The 13,714-nt window shown below is 38.8% G+C and overlaps 1 protein-coding gene across 2 annotated transcripts in view; it reads left to right on the top strand.

Moving 5' to 3' along the window:
* Positions 1-13,714, top strand: part of LOC140242103 (serine/threonine-protein kinase 10-like) — a 72,348-nt gene that overhangs the window by 43,805 nt on the left and 14,829 nt on the right. The window contains exons 6-9 of one of the 2 annotated variants that reach the window (XM_072321863.1): positions 6,999-7,080; positions 7,453-7,557; positions 9,544-9,681; positions 11,449-11,556. In XM_072321863.1, coding sequence (XP_072177964.1) covers positions 6,999-7,080; positions 7,453-7,557; positions 9,544-9,681; positions 11,449-11,556 — 433 coding nt within the window. Of the gene's footprint in view, positions 1-6,998; positions 7,081-7,452; positions 7,558-9,543; positions 9,682-11,448; positions 12,166-13,714 lie in introns of both variants that reach the window. The other variant, XM_072321862.1, reaches the window with a different exon arrangement.

The raw sequence follows: 13,714 nt of genomic DNA, 5'->3' as shown, positions 1-13,714 counted from the left end.
ATTTGCTTCGAGGACGTGTTTCTTTCTTTTTTTTTTCATTGCAGCGTCGGTAACATTTTGTTTTGTTCATCGTCCGTGCATGGCAGGGGTTCATGGGAGGAGAACGATAAGAATGACTGGGGAGAAAATAAACTGAAAGAAAGAAGCATCTTTTGAGCGAGCTGTCTTTGTTTTTCTCTACACCAGCATCAGTTATCGCCACCAAGGTTCATTTTTTTTTTCGTTACTCCGACAGATTAATGATAAAATGATGCTAGATTCTTTATTCTGAAGGTTCGTTAATCCAAAAATGATTAAGAAAAAATGTCCGTTCATTTCACGACGAAATCAGTTTTGTTATTTCGAACGTTCTGCCAGTGAAATTTCGGAATAAAACGACGGCACAAAACAGCGTGTTTTCGTACTCTAAGGGTCTGTTATTCCGACAGAAGTAGTTATGATGAAATAATAAATTGTAGATTCTTTATTCTGAAGGTTCGTTAACCGAAAATTGAATAAAGAAAAATGTCCGTAAATTTCAAAACGAAATCAGTGCGTCATTTCAAACGTTTTGCCAGTGAAATTTTGGAATAAAACGACTGCCCCCAAACGGTTGCAGTTTTCTTACTCTGAGGGTTCGTTACACCGACAGATTAATGAAAAAATAATGCTAGATTCCTTCTTCTGAAGGTTCGTTAATCAAAAAAAAAAAAAATGATTAAGAAAAAATGTCCGTTCATTTCACAACGAAATCAGTTTTGATATTTCGAACGTTTCTGTCAGTGAAATTTCGGAATAAAACGACGGCACAAAACAGCGTGTTTTCGTACTCTATAAGGGTCTGTTATTCCGACAGAAGTAGTAATGATGAAATAATAAATTGTAGATTCTTTATTCTGAAGTTTCGTTAACCGAAAATTGAATAAAGAAAAATGTCCGTAAATTTCAAAACGAAATCAGTGCGTCATTTCGAACGTTTTGCCAGTGAAATTTGGAATAAAACAACTGCCCAAAAAAATAGTTGCACTTTTCTTACTCTTAGGGTTCGTTACTCCGAGAGATTAATGATAAAACAATGCTATATTCCTTATTCTGAAGGTTCGTTAATCCAAAAATGATTTTAAAAAATGTCCGTTCATTTCACAACGAAATCAGTTTTGTTATTTCGAACGTTTCCGTCAGTGAAATTTCAGAATAAAACGACGGCCCCAAAACTGTTAGTTTTCTTTTACTCTGAAGGTTTGTTACTGCGAAAGAATAACGATAATACTTTAGATTCTTAATCGGAAAACTATAAAGAAGAAATGAAAACGGTTATAGTTTTCTTACCCTCAGGGTTCGTTACTCCGACAGAATAATGGCAAAATAATACATTCTTAATTCTGAATGATCGTTAATAGAAAAATTATAAAGGAGAAAATATTCGTTTATATCCAAACGAAATCAGTTTTGTTATTTCGAATGAACACCTTCTGCCAGTATAATTTCGGAATACAACAACGGCCCCAAAACGGTGTTTTCTTATATATTCTGAAGGTTTTTTATTCTGAAACAATAACGATGATAGATGATAGATTCCTTTCTGAAGGTTCGTTGATCGGAAAATAATAAAGAAAAAATGCTTGTTAATCTTCGAACGAAATCAGTTTTATTTTGAACATTCATCTGTAGTACCGACCTTTGGTGTTGTTGTTTTCGATTACAAACCTTCGAAGTACTCAGTAATGAATCGTTTCATTTTATGATTAAACAAACCTTCGGAATAATGACCATCATTACATTTAAAATTGTAGGATGTCTCTTTGATGTCACGGCCAAACTACCGCAGTATACCCAGAAAGGAAAGTGCAACGATGTCCCGAAAGTTCTCGATCGCTTCTCGCGCATCTGCATGCAATAGGCCTACCACGTGGTCGAGCAGACGGCGAGAAAGCAACACGGCGCGCGTTGTTGCGATGCAGAGGCGGCTAGAATTATTGCAACAGTGAAACAGGAAAGGCCTAAAAGAAATCGGAACCTCCACCATCGGCACCTACTTCTCTTTCATTTACCGGTATTATTTAGGAACTGCCGCTAACATAAGGTATGGAGTTTCTGCATTGTTTCTGTGAGAATATGCCCCTCACAACGTTCATTACATCTCCGTGAGAATGTCGCATTTAGTGGCATTTTAGCGGCGATTTATCTGTGTTGTATTGAGCATTAGCGAAGGCTTCCGCGCTTCGCGCGGGAAGGGGGAACCCCCCTCCCGTACCCACCCCCAGAACAGCGCGCATAAATGCCGACAAGCGTGAAGAAATTCCTGGCGAGAACCCTGACTCCCATGAAATGTTTGGCGTATATAGTACTTAGCTATTGTGGTCATGTGCTAATTTTCCTTCTATAGCCCACTAGTTCCTTTAAGTTCTGAAACTAGTCTATTCTTTATGAGTTTACAGTGAAATGGGCATCCCCTGTCTAGAGGGTGAATAAGAACTTCTGGAAAGACAGAACTTCTGTAGTATTCTATAAGCAGTGCTATTAAGACATAACATTCAAGAAAATATGACACTTTTAAAATTTCATATAATGATGTAAAAAAGTGAAGAATGTGTACTGGTGGTTGTAAATACCAAAAGAGGTAATCCAGGTATTTCTGGCTCATTTCATAATCCTTTAGTAGCCAGTTATTGATAGTCTTCTCCCTGGTGATAGTTTGACGTATTTCAACAAAATGATTACTTCCTGCAAAGCTCATCTATCAGTAGAGAGTGCTGTTTACGCCTACAATGACACCATTGGCTTGGCTGAACCTCTATGATGGCCACAGAACTCACTAGAGTTCTACCTCCCACCTGTTGGAGTGACTCAGTCGTGTGTAGTGTGGTGTGTGGTAGGAAGTATTTCACCAACTCTACTATTACTTGACTTTGATGGGTTTGGGTTGGGTTCATGTGGCAAAGATTTCATCCATGGCCACATTAGGTATTGTCTAATAATATCAACAAAGGATAATGAGTGTGGCATGTCTGTCTTGCTATGTGTTATATCCAGTGGAAAGTTTGGGTTTGTTTTAGGCCCAGATCAGAGAACCCAGTTGACTGACCAATGCTGTCTTATAGAATGGGTAGCGAGAATCCTGCGATCTCATTGGTCGAGAACTGTGTGTGGGTTTTCTACTGGGCACTCGCTGCCTCACAGTGGTAAACATGTTATCGCGCACTTGTAGTAGCAAGAGTACGCACACTTGTAACAAAGGTTCGTGCACTAAGCAAGCGTTTGCACACTCCGTACGAGATGCCTATTGGCTGAAAAATCATGTATCCAGTATTTTTGCCATGCATCCAGTAAATACTGGATGCATGGTCTTTCGTCTATGGCAAGCCAAAAGGAAATGCATTAAGTACATTTGCTATCGGGGAACATGACCGAAAAATGGATTTTTAGCAAGAAAACTGTCCCCATTCTATAACACAGATGACGCACATGTCGGAATAGTTTGTATGCGGTAAATATGAAATTTAGCCTAAACCCACTCAGCTTCGCCACATGGGTTAAGCATTCCATAGTTACCTTATGCACACAATTCCGACTGACGCACTCAGACCTGTGCATCATTTGTATACTAGATATCACACTCTCCCCTCTAGTGAGAGGCAGTGACAGTCTGTCCCGGAGAAAAGACAAAAAAAAAAAAATAAATAAAATAAAAATATTAGGTCCCTTTGGTGAAAAAATCTGTTGCACAACTTATGCACATTAAAATGCATCGGTGATACTATTTCAAAGAAATTATTATGAATTAGTAGACCTACAAAGTTTATGCATGTGCACTTTTCATGTGTGTGTATCAGAGTTTTGATGTTGATAACACACATCTTATCCATATCTCTTGCATGCAGTTAGACAGAAAACATGATGTGATAACTGTGCTCATGGTTGGATGGAAGAACACAAGGGTCTTGGTAGTTTCTAAATACATACTCAGCATAATGGTGCTTTGGAGAAAGGAAGTAGACATTCAAAACTGAAGAGGTGGAGTGTATAAAACAGAGAGCTAAAACAGAGAGTAATACAATGATATGGACATGAGTAGTGTAGAGAAGAATGGGAATAGCATCAGACCACACTCTGCGATAGCGGGTAGTAGTCTTGAAAGGTGAACATATCATACCAAGTAATGGTACCATTCACCTCATCCTCAAATCAAAACTTTGGTCAACAACAAGTTGAAATGTGATAAATTATGATGTGCATTGTAGGAGAGGAGTTGATATAATATAAATGTGGAAGATATTCCTAAACAGTTCTAAGGTACATATATCCATTTCTGCTCATTATGGCTCACAGCCACAGCGTGCGATGGAACTTTTAACCGAATGTCATGTGATGAGCAATCGACCAATCAGATAGCTTCATTCTTTTTAGGTGTTGTATAATATCTGCCATCTCCTCACCTGCCTTCTCCCCTATCTAACACTTTCACCCATCAAGATGAAATCAGTGTGAATGATACAGTATGTAGTCCACAGTGTTTTAATACAGTACTCTCCGTGTAATCGGGTATTGCTTATTAAACGGGTACGCCGTTTAATTGGGTAGTAATATCAAAATCACTTCCAATGCACATTATAATTACCTGATAATCGGGTTGCCTCTCCGCATAAATGGGTAAAAAATTTTCTTCTAATCTAATTTTACTCACATTTTATCGCAGACATATCACTTTAAGAAATCATGAGTGTCGAATTTTCCATGGCTAATTGCATTCTCTGCTTAATTTGTAAAGAAGACCGATCATCTGGGGAGTGATTAAACAGGAAAACACATCTGTACACGTACTGACTTGCCACACGTAAACAAACATTACACATGTAGCTGGCACTCACAATTGAACAGACAGACAGGAGTTGAACACACTTGTACTCCTCTCTTGCTCTGCAACAACATTCACCATACGAGAAGTTTGCAACAAAAATCAGGCCATGCACCAGCTCCATAATTTTGCTTTTCCCCTGTCACTTCTCGAAAAGTAACTTGACATTCTATGTGACTAATGCACGCAAAGAGACATGTTTGTTTCGGAAAATGCATGTGTGTTAACACAGAGTCTATAGTCAAACTACAAAGTTTTCTGAAGACATATTTATCCATGAAAAAGATTGTAAATTATTGCCCATGACTGAGCAAGTGTAAGGTACATATAATGTGCCGTGCAAGCGCACGTGTTAAGCATACAGTGTAGGTGTTTGGTGTAGTGTACAATGCATGTACATACACATTGTGTGTGTCAATTGTGAATGAGACGTGTTCTTCAGTTAATCGGGTACTCCACTTAATCGGGTAAGAAACGTTCTGCCCGAGCCTACCCGATTATGTGCAGAGTACTGTATGATGAATGTGGACCATAGTGACTCAAGGCACCAAATATGGCTTCTTGCACAGTGTAGCATGCAAGTACACGTAGTTCTGAACTCTTTTGACTTGACTCAGTTCACATTGTAAGAAGAAATGTTACAACTGGCTTCTCACAGTCTAGCTAGCATTAATTCAAATCCTTCATCATGCCATGGAGCTACTTCATGACCATACAACTGCTGTCTGAAATTATGATTATAATCTGTGTATCATTAGTCCTGCTTGTGTATTTGCCCTACATTCAGGAGAGAGATGCTATTTTTATCTTCCACATCGAGGTGTTTTGTTTTCTCATAGGAGTGTACAGTTTGTCAGGAAGCTACAGTTTTTGGTGATGGAGTGAACGATAACAGAGAATAAAGCAGGAAAGCATTGGGACTGTACCAATAGAAAGACAAGTGATAGAGACATGGATAGATCAGTAGACAGAGATATGGATATAGGCAGATGGATAGATAGATAGATAGATAGATGAATAGATGGATAGATAGATAGGTAGATGGATAGATAGATAGATAGATGGATAGATAGATAAAGAGAGGGAAATAGAGAGAAAGAGAGAGATAGATGTTTGTATCTATGACAGAGAAAGATAGAGGGAGAGATAGGGAGGAAGAGAAAGGGGGATAAATAGGAGGGAGGGGGAAGAGAGAGGGGAAATTTGTAATCATGTTGATCCACCATCCTTTCCTCACACCTGTCAATGGATCATATATCACCTTCAAAAAAAAATGACCCCTGTGCATGTATCTGCCTCACCTCGTGGGAACAGCTTGTAGCCCAAGCACCCAGAGCACTCCTCCACTTCCTCCTGGCTAAACAGCTCTTGTCCTGAGTCAGTGACACCCCCACCCGTACGGTAGCTCACTGGTCTGTCATGACGTTTGCTTCGGTTCAAAGGCGTTAATCTATGATCACGTATTTGAAGCCATGTTCTGTCCCTCCCTCATTCTTCACTTGGCCACCTACACACAAGTGCATAGAGAAGTAGCCTGAAATATATTCAGGAACATCAGATTAAATTGCTGTAATTTTTGGAGCCCCTTTGATTGGATTTCATTACTACATCTCATTGACCATCATCAGTTTTGCAGATTTTTAGCCACATTTTGTGAGATAGCCCTAATTATGGAATGATATTTGACTGGATAATTTACATTGTACTCCAGCTTGTGAGGAAGTTTTAGTTTCTGTGATGCCATGCTGGATCTTTCTTGCTGCATAAACTTTACAGAGTTATTAGTGCGGATTTCCACAAGTTGCCCAGCCTGGAATTAGTCAGGCAAAGTGTTGGATGTGTGAAACAATCAGCAGCATGATGGAAGACTTGTTTGTTTACAAGCCTCTCACTCTCAGTGTGGAGACAGTTGATTTCATGGACTGGTGTGTATATCATACTGGCTTGTTCAAATATTAAAATCAAAATTGAAAGTGCTGATATGAAATATTTTTCATATGTTCTTGCACGCATGTAGCACTTTTTTTTTTCAAGATATTTTTTGACTACTTTCAGTCCACCTCAGCTGGATTTTCATTTAAGATCATTGTATGTCTAATGAAAATGACTACCAGTTGTTTCAGTTTAAACCTGTTTCATTTTTCTCTTGTCATGTTCTGCACAGGTCAAGAGAATTCAATGATTTCCTGAAGAAGTGTTTGGACAAGAATCCTGAGACAAGACCGTCTGCAGTGGAACTTCTCAAGGTAAATATTATTGAAATGATGTGGCATTATCTAGGGAGACAGACAAACAATAGTCAAGATTCAGATACTGTGTCACGATACATTATATACACTCCTAAACTTCTTGGTACTGGTACTGTTTAGATCTCTGACAGAAAATTTTGACAGGAATGTTTGAAAGTTGTGTACATTGTATATTTGTTTGCAAAAGAAAATCTACTTGGCTATTCATGTAATCTTGTTCTGGGTTATGGGCTTTGGAATGAAGACTCAAATTACACAATTACTTGCATTGAAATATCTTATTTTCCTTTATATACACTGCAATTATACCTGTGGACAAATCTCATCATAAGCTTTATGTTGCTTTTCTTCCATTCTGTGTAAACCCAGCACCCCTGGGTTTCAGATGCGACGGACACGAAGCCAATCAGAGACCTTCTGGCTGAGGCTAAGGCTGATGTCTATGAGGAACTCCAAGACATGCCAGAGGATGCGGTAAGACTGCCCTCTATCTGTACCTTCAAGCAATGTATGGCTTTGTGTACTGACTTCCAGCTCATGTTTAACAGCTTGAAGACCCAGAAAGGTGGGGATGCCATGGGGTAGAAAAGGCTGGCCCGGCTCGGATATATTTGAGAATCCCCATAGGGAATTGTGTATAGCGTTATCACTGATCTCTGTGTAAGCACACACAGCCAAAGAATCTTGACTAGAGTAGACCGTTGCTGTGAGCATATGCTTTGATACACATATTTGCTGATGGGTGCTATTCGTAGTTTTTGAATGTACACCGGTGGGTAGCAGATGAAGATGGATTCAGTCAGGCTGCTCATGTCGCTCCTCCCCACGCTACCTGGTCTTTAACATCGTAAAGGCATAATTTACCATTTGCAGATGAAACAAAAACCCAGCATTAGTGCTTTAAAATAGTTCGAAATGTGAGTTAGGGATAGAAACAACCACTGTAAAAATGTGAATCCGTATAATTGATGTTAAGTATTGTTGAATACACAAAATGTGAAGAATAGTTATAATAAAAATGTTTCGTGACTAAACCGTCTACAGTTACGGTTTAAAGGACAAGTTCACCTTCATAAACATAAGGATTGAGAGAATGTAGCAATATTAGTAGAACACATCATTGAAAGTTTGAGGAAAATCGGACAATCCGTTCAAAAGTTATGAATTTTTGAAGTTTTTGTGCAGTAACCGCTGGATGAGAAGACTACTGCAGTGTATGAATAACTTAGATGTCACATGCGTACAACAATATAAGGAAAATATAAAGAGAATTTTACAAAATTCCATCTTTTGAAAAAAGTACACATTCCCCTGACTCGTTACCGACAAATGTTATGGGTAATATCATTCCCCCTGCCTTTAGAAAGAGGCAAGTCAAGTGCTCTTTTATTATGTGAAAAAAGTGAAAATATGTTGAATTTTCTTTTACATTTTCTTTATACTGTTGTAAGCATATGACTCACAAGCTGTAGTAGTCTCCTCATCCAGTGGTTCCAACACAAAAATTTTAAAAATTCATAACTTTTGCATCGATTGTCCAATTTTCCTCAAACTTTCACTAATGTGTTCTACTAATATTGTTGCATTCTCTCAATCCTTATGTTTATAAAGGTGAACTTGTCCTTTAATGAGAAAAATACTGATATCTCCTTATATTTTAGACTTTCTAGCAAAAATTTTATATGGTAGGATGTTTTGTGATACAACTGACCTACATATATGCATCAAATGTGATACCTTGAACATTTTTAAATCACTGCTCCCAAAGGTAACAGGACCTTAACTTAGTACACACTACCCCTCCTCCAAGGCAAACCCAAAATCAGTCTACTCTATATTGATATTCTGAGAATGTGGAAATTTTCTTCAGTCCTCATGCTAATTAAATTGCCTCATGCCAAAAGTAGACAACTGTGTAGATATTTGTGGGCTTCAAATCCTGCTCCACCCTCTCAATCAAAGAAAGTTGAAAGGAAACCACTAAAACTGCCCATGACTGTATGCATTAGGTACCCGCAATGCAATGCAGAGCACTTAATTGACGAGTATAATTTAGCAGTAAACTAGTTTTATTAATCAGTGATCTCCTCGGTTGAATTCATTGTAACTGAAAAAATGCTCTGTAATGCTTGATGACCCTCATTTAGGAAGAGGTGAAGAAGACCTTGATGACTAATCATATCTAAATGTTTTAGAGCGAAACGGGGAGAAACATAGAGAGAGGAAGACAGAGAGGGAGAAAGAGATAGATAGATAGATAGATAGATAGATAGAGATAAATAGATAGATAGATAGATAGATAGAGATAAATAGATAGATAGATAGATAGAGAATTCTTTGTTTTACACAAGAAGAGTATCAGCAGTGTATCACTTAGCCATCAGTGCCAGTACAGGTAGTAGGCTGGTATTCACCTGTATGACTTCTGTGGCTGAAAGTTATTTGTGGATCTACTAACAGGTCAACAGGAGGTACTCTGTGGATACCGCCAGCGTGGGAAGCAGTGAGGCGGTTACCGCGCCAACCACCCCATCAACTCCTCCAGCCATCTCATCCCAGCTACACATCTCACCATCTATCAAGAGAAAAGGGAGAGAGGTTGGTATCCTCTGGTAGTCACTGCTTCAGTTCTCTCAGCCCTGAGTAGTTTGAAATTCAGAATCATGGGCCCAGTGCAATATGAACATCTTGTCCATTAATGTCACCAAATCTTGTTCTCATACATTTGACATTAGACAAGAATTGAAGGACACATTTATGATAGACTGAACTTTCATGAATAGTGAACCAATTTTCACATCGAGTAATGGCTGAGATTGATTTATCTTTGAATCTGTATAATCCAGCCACTACTCTGACACCCCTCATGTGAAGCTTTTTATGGATGGGAAGACCTGGGGGAATTTGAGGAAACTTGCAGCGTAGTGAAAGGATGATCTACTCTGCATCAAAGATTAGCAGTGATATGAGTGGCCTCAATATTCAGCCTAAAAATAAACTGTTGATGGTGATGATCCACAGAATTTGTAAAGCGTCATATATCTGTTTTGGAAACATTGGCAATTCACAGGTGGCATCAGTTAGCACCCATGCATAATATTTGCCATATTTACACTGCACGCAACTTCATTGGAAAGGTTTATCCTAACTGACCTCTATTTCCAGATTTTGCTTTATGTCTATAACAACACAGACATCACAACATAACATTGAATATGGTATTATGTGGCATAATTGCCAAATCTTTGAACTAAAGCCAGAATGTTGAAGTAAATGTGGACATTTTTAATGACAATGAACTAGCAATGTTGCAAAGAGTCATTCTCTTCGCACATATCTAATACAGACAGATTAAAGGGCTTTGACCTCCAGGGATGACTGTGATTTGAATGATATCTGGTAGCAATTTTAGTACAGTGTACTCCCGTTATAACGAACAAGGTTATAACAAAATTCTAGTTACAACGAAGGACAAATTCAGGCCGCAACATAATCCTCTCTATGTTTTTTTACTGTTTGTTTGTTCAGTTATGATGAAATTTCGTTATAACGAAAGAAAACTGCTGGTCTTGAGGATTTCGTTATAATGAGAGTCTACTGTAATCCCTTTTGTAGATTCATAGGAACATTCTTTAGACGTGTTTGTGTGTGTGTGTGTGTGTGTGTGAGTGTGTGCTGGAATTCAGATGGACTTATTTAATCACAACTTGGTTTTGACAGGAATTATACCTAATTTTGTTGAAAGTTTGTGTGTTAGACTACTGAGACGGCATACCCAGTTCTGTAATTATTTGTTGTGATTAATGTCATTAGGAAATGAGATTATCTATTCCTTGAAAACTTACAAAGTTTTGATCATGATCCAACCGCAATTGTTGCTTTTCTATATCTTTGTGTAGATGTATTCATTTGTCTTGTCAATCACAAGTCCGAAAGTACTTCACTCTTTAGAAGAACACTGCTCTGAAGTAGACATTTCTCTGTGACAGGAAGACAGCAAAGTTGTTATGCATTGTTGAGAAACTGAAACTGTTGAACAGAAAGCTTTGTGCACAAGGAAAACCCTGAGATAATGTGATGGACTGGCATGCATCACACTGATACAATAACACAGATTGATTAATGATGATGACATCTAGATAGTCTGCATTCTGGATAAGTGTTTGGTAGACATGTTAGAAACCAAGAGTGATGTACTTTGTATGGACATAATTATCGCAGACTATATCTGTAGAAATGTTCATCGTGTGAATGTTCATCAATTATCTTCTGAAAATGAATGTTTAATTAATGGCAGAAAGAGCAGCTTGGTGATAGTGATGTTTTATCTCACACAACCTGTTACTTGGTTCTGTTTTGGTCCAGCTGGGAGCAGAACTGGAGCAGAATGCAAGCATTACCACCAACGGTAGTAACCACCAGAACAGTGTTGCCAACCACGACGACTCCATCCTAGACAAACATGAAGAAATGGTACGTGAAGGGTCTGAGTTACCTTCCCCTGTCAGCAGTGATGAGAGCCGAAGGGATGATGTAGGGTTAAACAGTGATGAGGGGCTCTCCTCTGATGCCAACATGGAAGGGGGTAGTGGTGATGGGAGGGGTCTGGATGATGTTGGTGATAAGAGGGAGGATGAGGGAGGGAGGAATGAGACTGGTGATAAGGAGGAGAAAGGAAATCATGTAGGAGAAGTCATTGCCTCCACAGATAGCCAGCCTGGCAAGTATCTCTCAGACGACGAGAAGAGAACTGGGAAGAGAGATGAAGGGGAGCAAGCCGATGAAGGCATCTTTGCTGAGGTGGAGAATGCAAAGAGTACTCCGGAAGCTCCTCAAGAGATTCTTGTCAATGGGGATGCTATCATGATCAGTGAAAAGAGGTTGACTCCGCCACCAGAAACAGACATTGCCAAGAATGGGAACATCGCACTCGTGCCCCAGCTGACCTCCGGCAAAGACTCGGTAGTCAGCCGTAAATCGATGGACCGCTACTCGGACGCGGGAAGCGAGATGACCATCGACAGTGTGGAGAGCATGGAACCACCACTCACACCCTCAGAGCCCAAGAAACAGCACCATGAGGTCAGACTAAATCACACTCAAGTGATTCTTCAACAAGCCACTTTTCACTGTCATTCCCCTTGTAGACACCTCCACCCTTGCTTGTGCACTGATTGCATGATCCACCTGCGTGCCATGCCCTTGCCCCACTCATGCCCCGCCCATGCCACGCCCATGCCGTGCCTCTCCCATGTCCGTACCTGCAGCACATTTTGCTTGATTTAGTGTAGAACAAGTCGTCACTTCGTAGCCTTGTTTGTCAGATTTGGCATTATGTTTTCTCAGATCTCATGCATGATTAAAATCTCAAGTGATGTTTGACAGTTTTTCAATTTTGAGATTTGGTAAGAACTCAAATGAGCTTCAAACATCATTTGAGTATTTTCAACATTTCAAGAAGATGTTTTAAAAAGTTTTTTGAAAGGCACATAGAATTTTGGTAATCAAGTATCCCATTGAGCCTGACATTGGGGTCTGAACCCAAATCTTGTAATGAGTGTTCTTGATCAGTCAGAAGACTAACTTTGCCCATCTCTCATTGCATGCCAAACAATGACTTTTGCATGTTGTCAGGATGGCTTCTGGTTCCTTTGAAAAAAAAAAAAGTTGCATAAAGAATCACTTTGATTGTCAATCTCTACCTTAAAAAAAAAGTTGCATAAAGAATTACTGTTATTGTCAATCTCCCCCTAAGAAAGAAAAACTTATGGAAAAGGTGCTGTGAAAAAAAAGGTAATAGTGGGAATAATGAGAGAAAAAGGACCCAGTGTTTGTGAGTCTTGTTGAAGTGTCATCTGAAGCTTGTCACAAGTCCTGCAATATCTTGATGTGGTTCACATTGTGAGCAATGCTGAGATAGACGTTGTACCCTTAGTAGAGAATTCTAGTGGATAGATTGAGACCATAATGTACCATCATATCATATGAAAATTTCATCATACTGCAGCTCATCCGATTTTCATCAAACCATAATGACTCTAGACACATGTCGTTACAAACCACAAGCTCATTTATTTCAAAAATAGTGTCATCTAAAGATATCACCAGTGCATTTCATGGAAGGAAAATAATACTTAAGAGGCTTGTGGCATGTAGATTCCATTGTAATATCTTTAGTCTGAACCCATTTTTTTTTTTTTTTGTGTACAATTTTGTCAAATTTAGATGAACTTCTCACTGTTTTCAAAAAAAAAAAAATATATATATATATATGCTTGTGGGATGAACACTTGGACATCAAATGCCATATTGGTATAAAATATGATATGGAGTAGGGATTGCAGAGGTTTTCCCCCATTCCCTGGGATATAAATGTTCTTGTGATCATGAGGTGTATATAGTCCTCTTAGAAGATGAAATAACTATTTAAAAAAAAATGATGCTCACCTAGTGGAGCAACTTTGAAGAAATTTTTTAGGCAGAGAGGGATTCTGTTTTTTGAAATCAAACAAACCTGGCCTTGGTGGCTTGTGCCTTGTTTTTCTCCCTCTAAAATGTACACATTTGTTTTGTTCTCTTCTTGTGTTTATCTATTATTCTTTTGCACCGCTTAGGTGGAGTTAGTAAATGT

The sequence above is a fragment of the Diadema setosum genome, chromosome 18 (assembly GCF_964275005.1).
Source record: "Diadema setosum chromosome 18, eeDiaSeto1, whole genome shotgun sequence".
NCBI lineage: Eukaryota > Metazoa > Echinodermata > Echinoidea > Diadematoida > Diadematidae > Diadema > Diadema setosum.
This window is presented reverse-complemented; position numbering and strand designations above follow the sequence as displayed.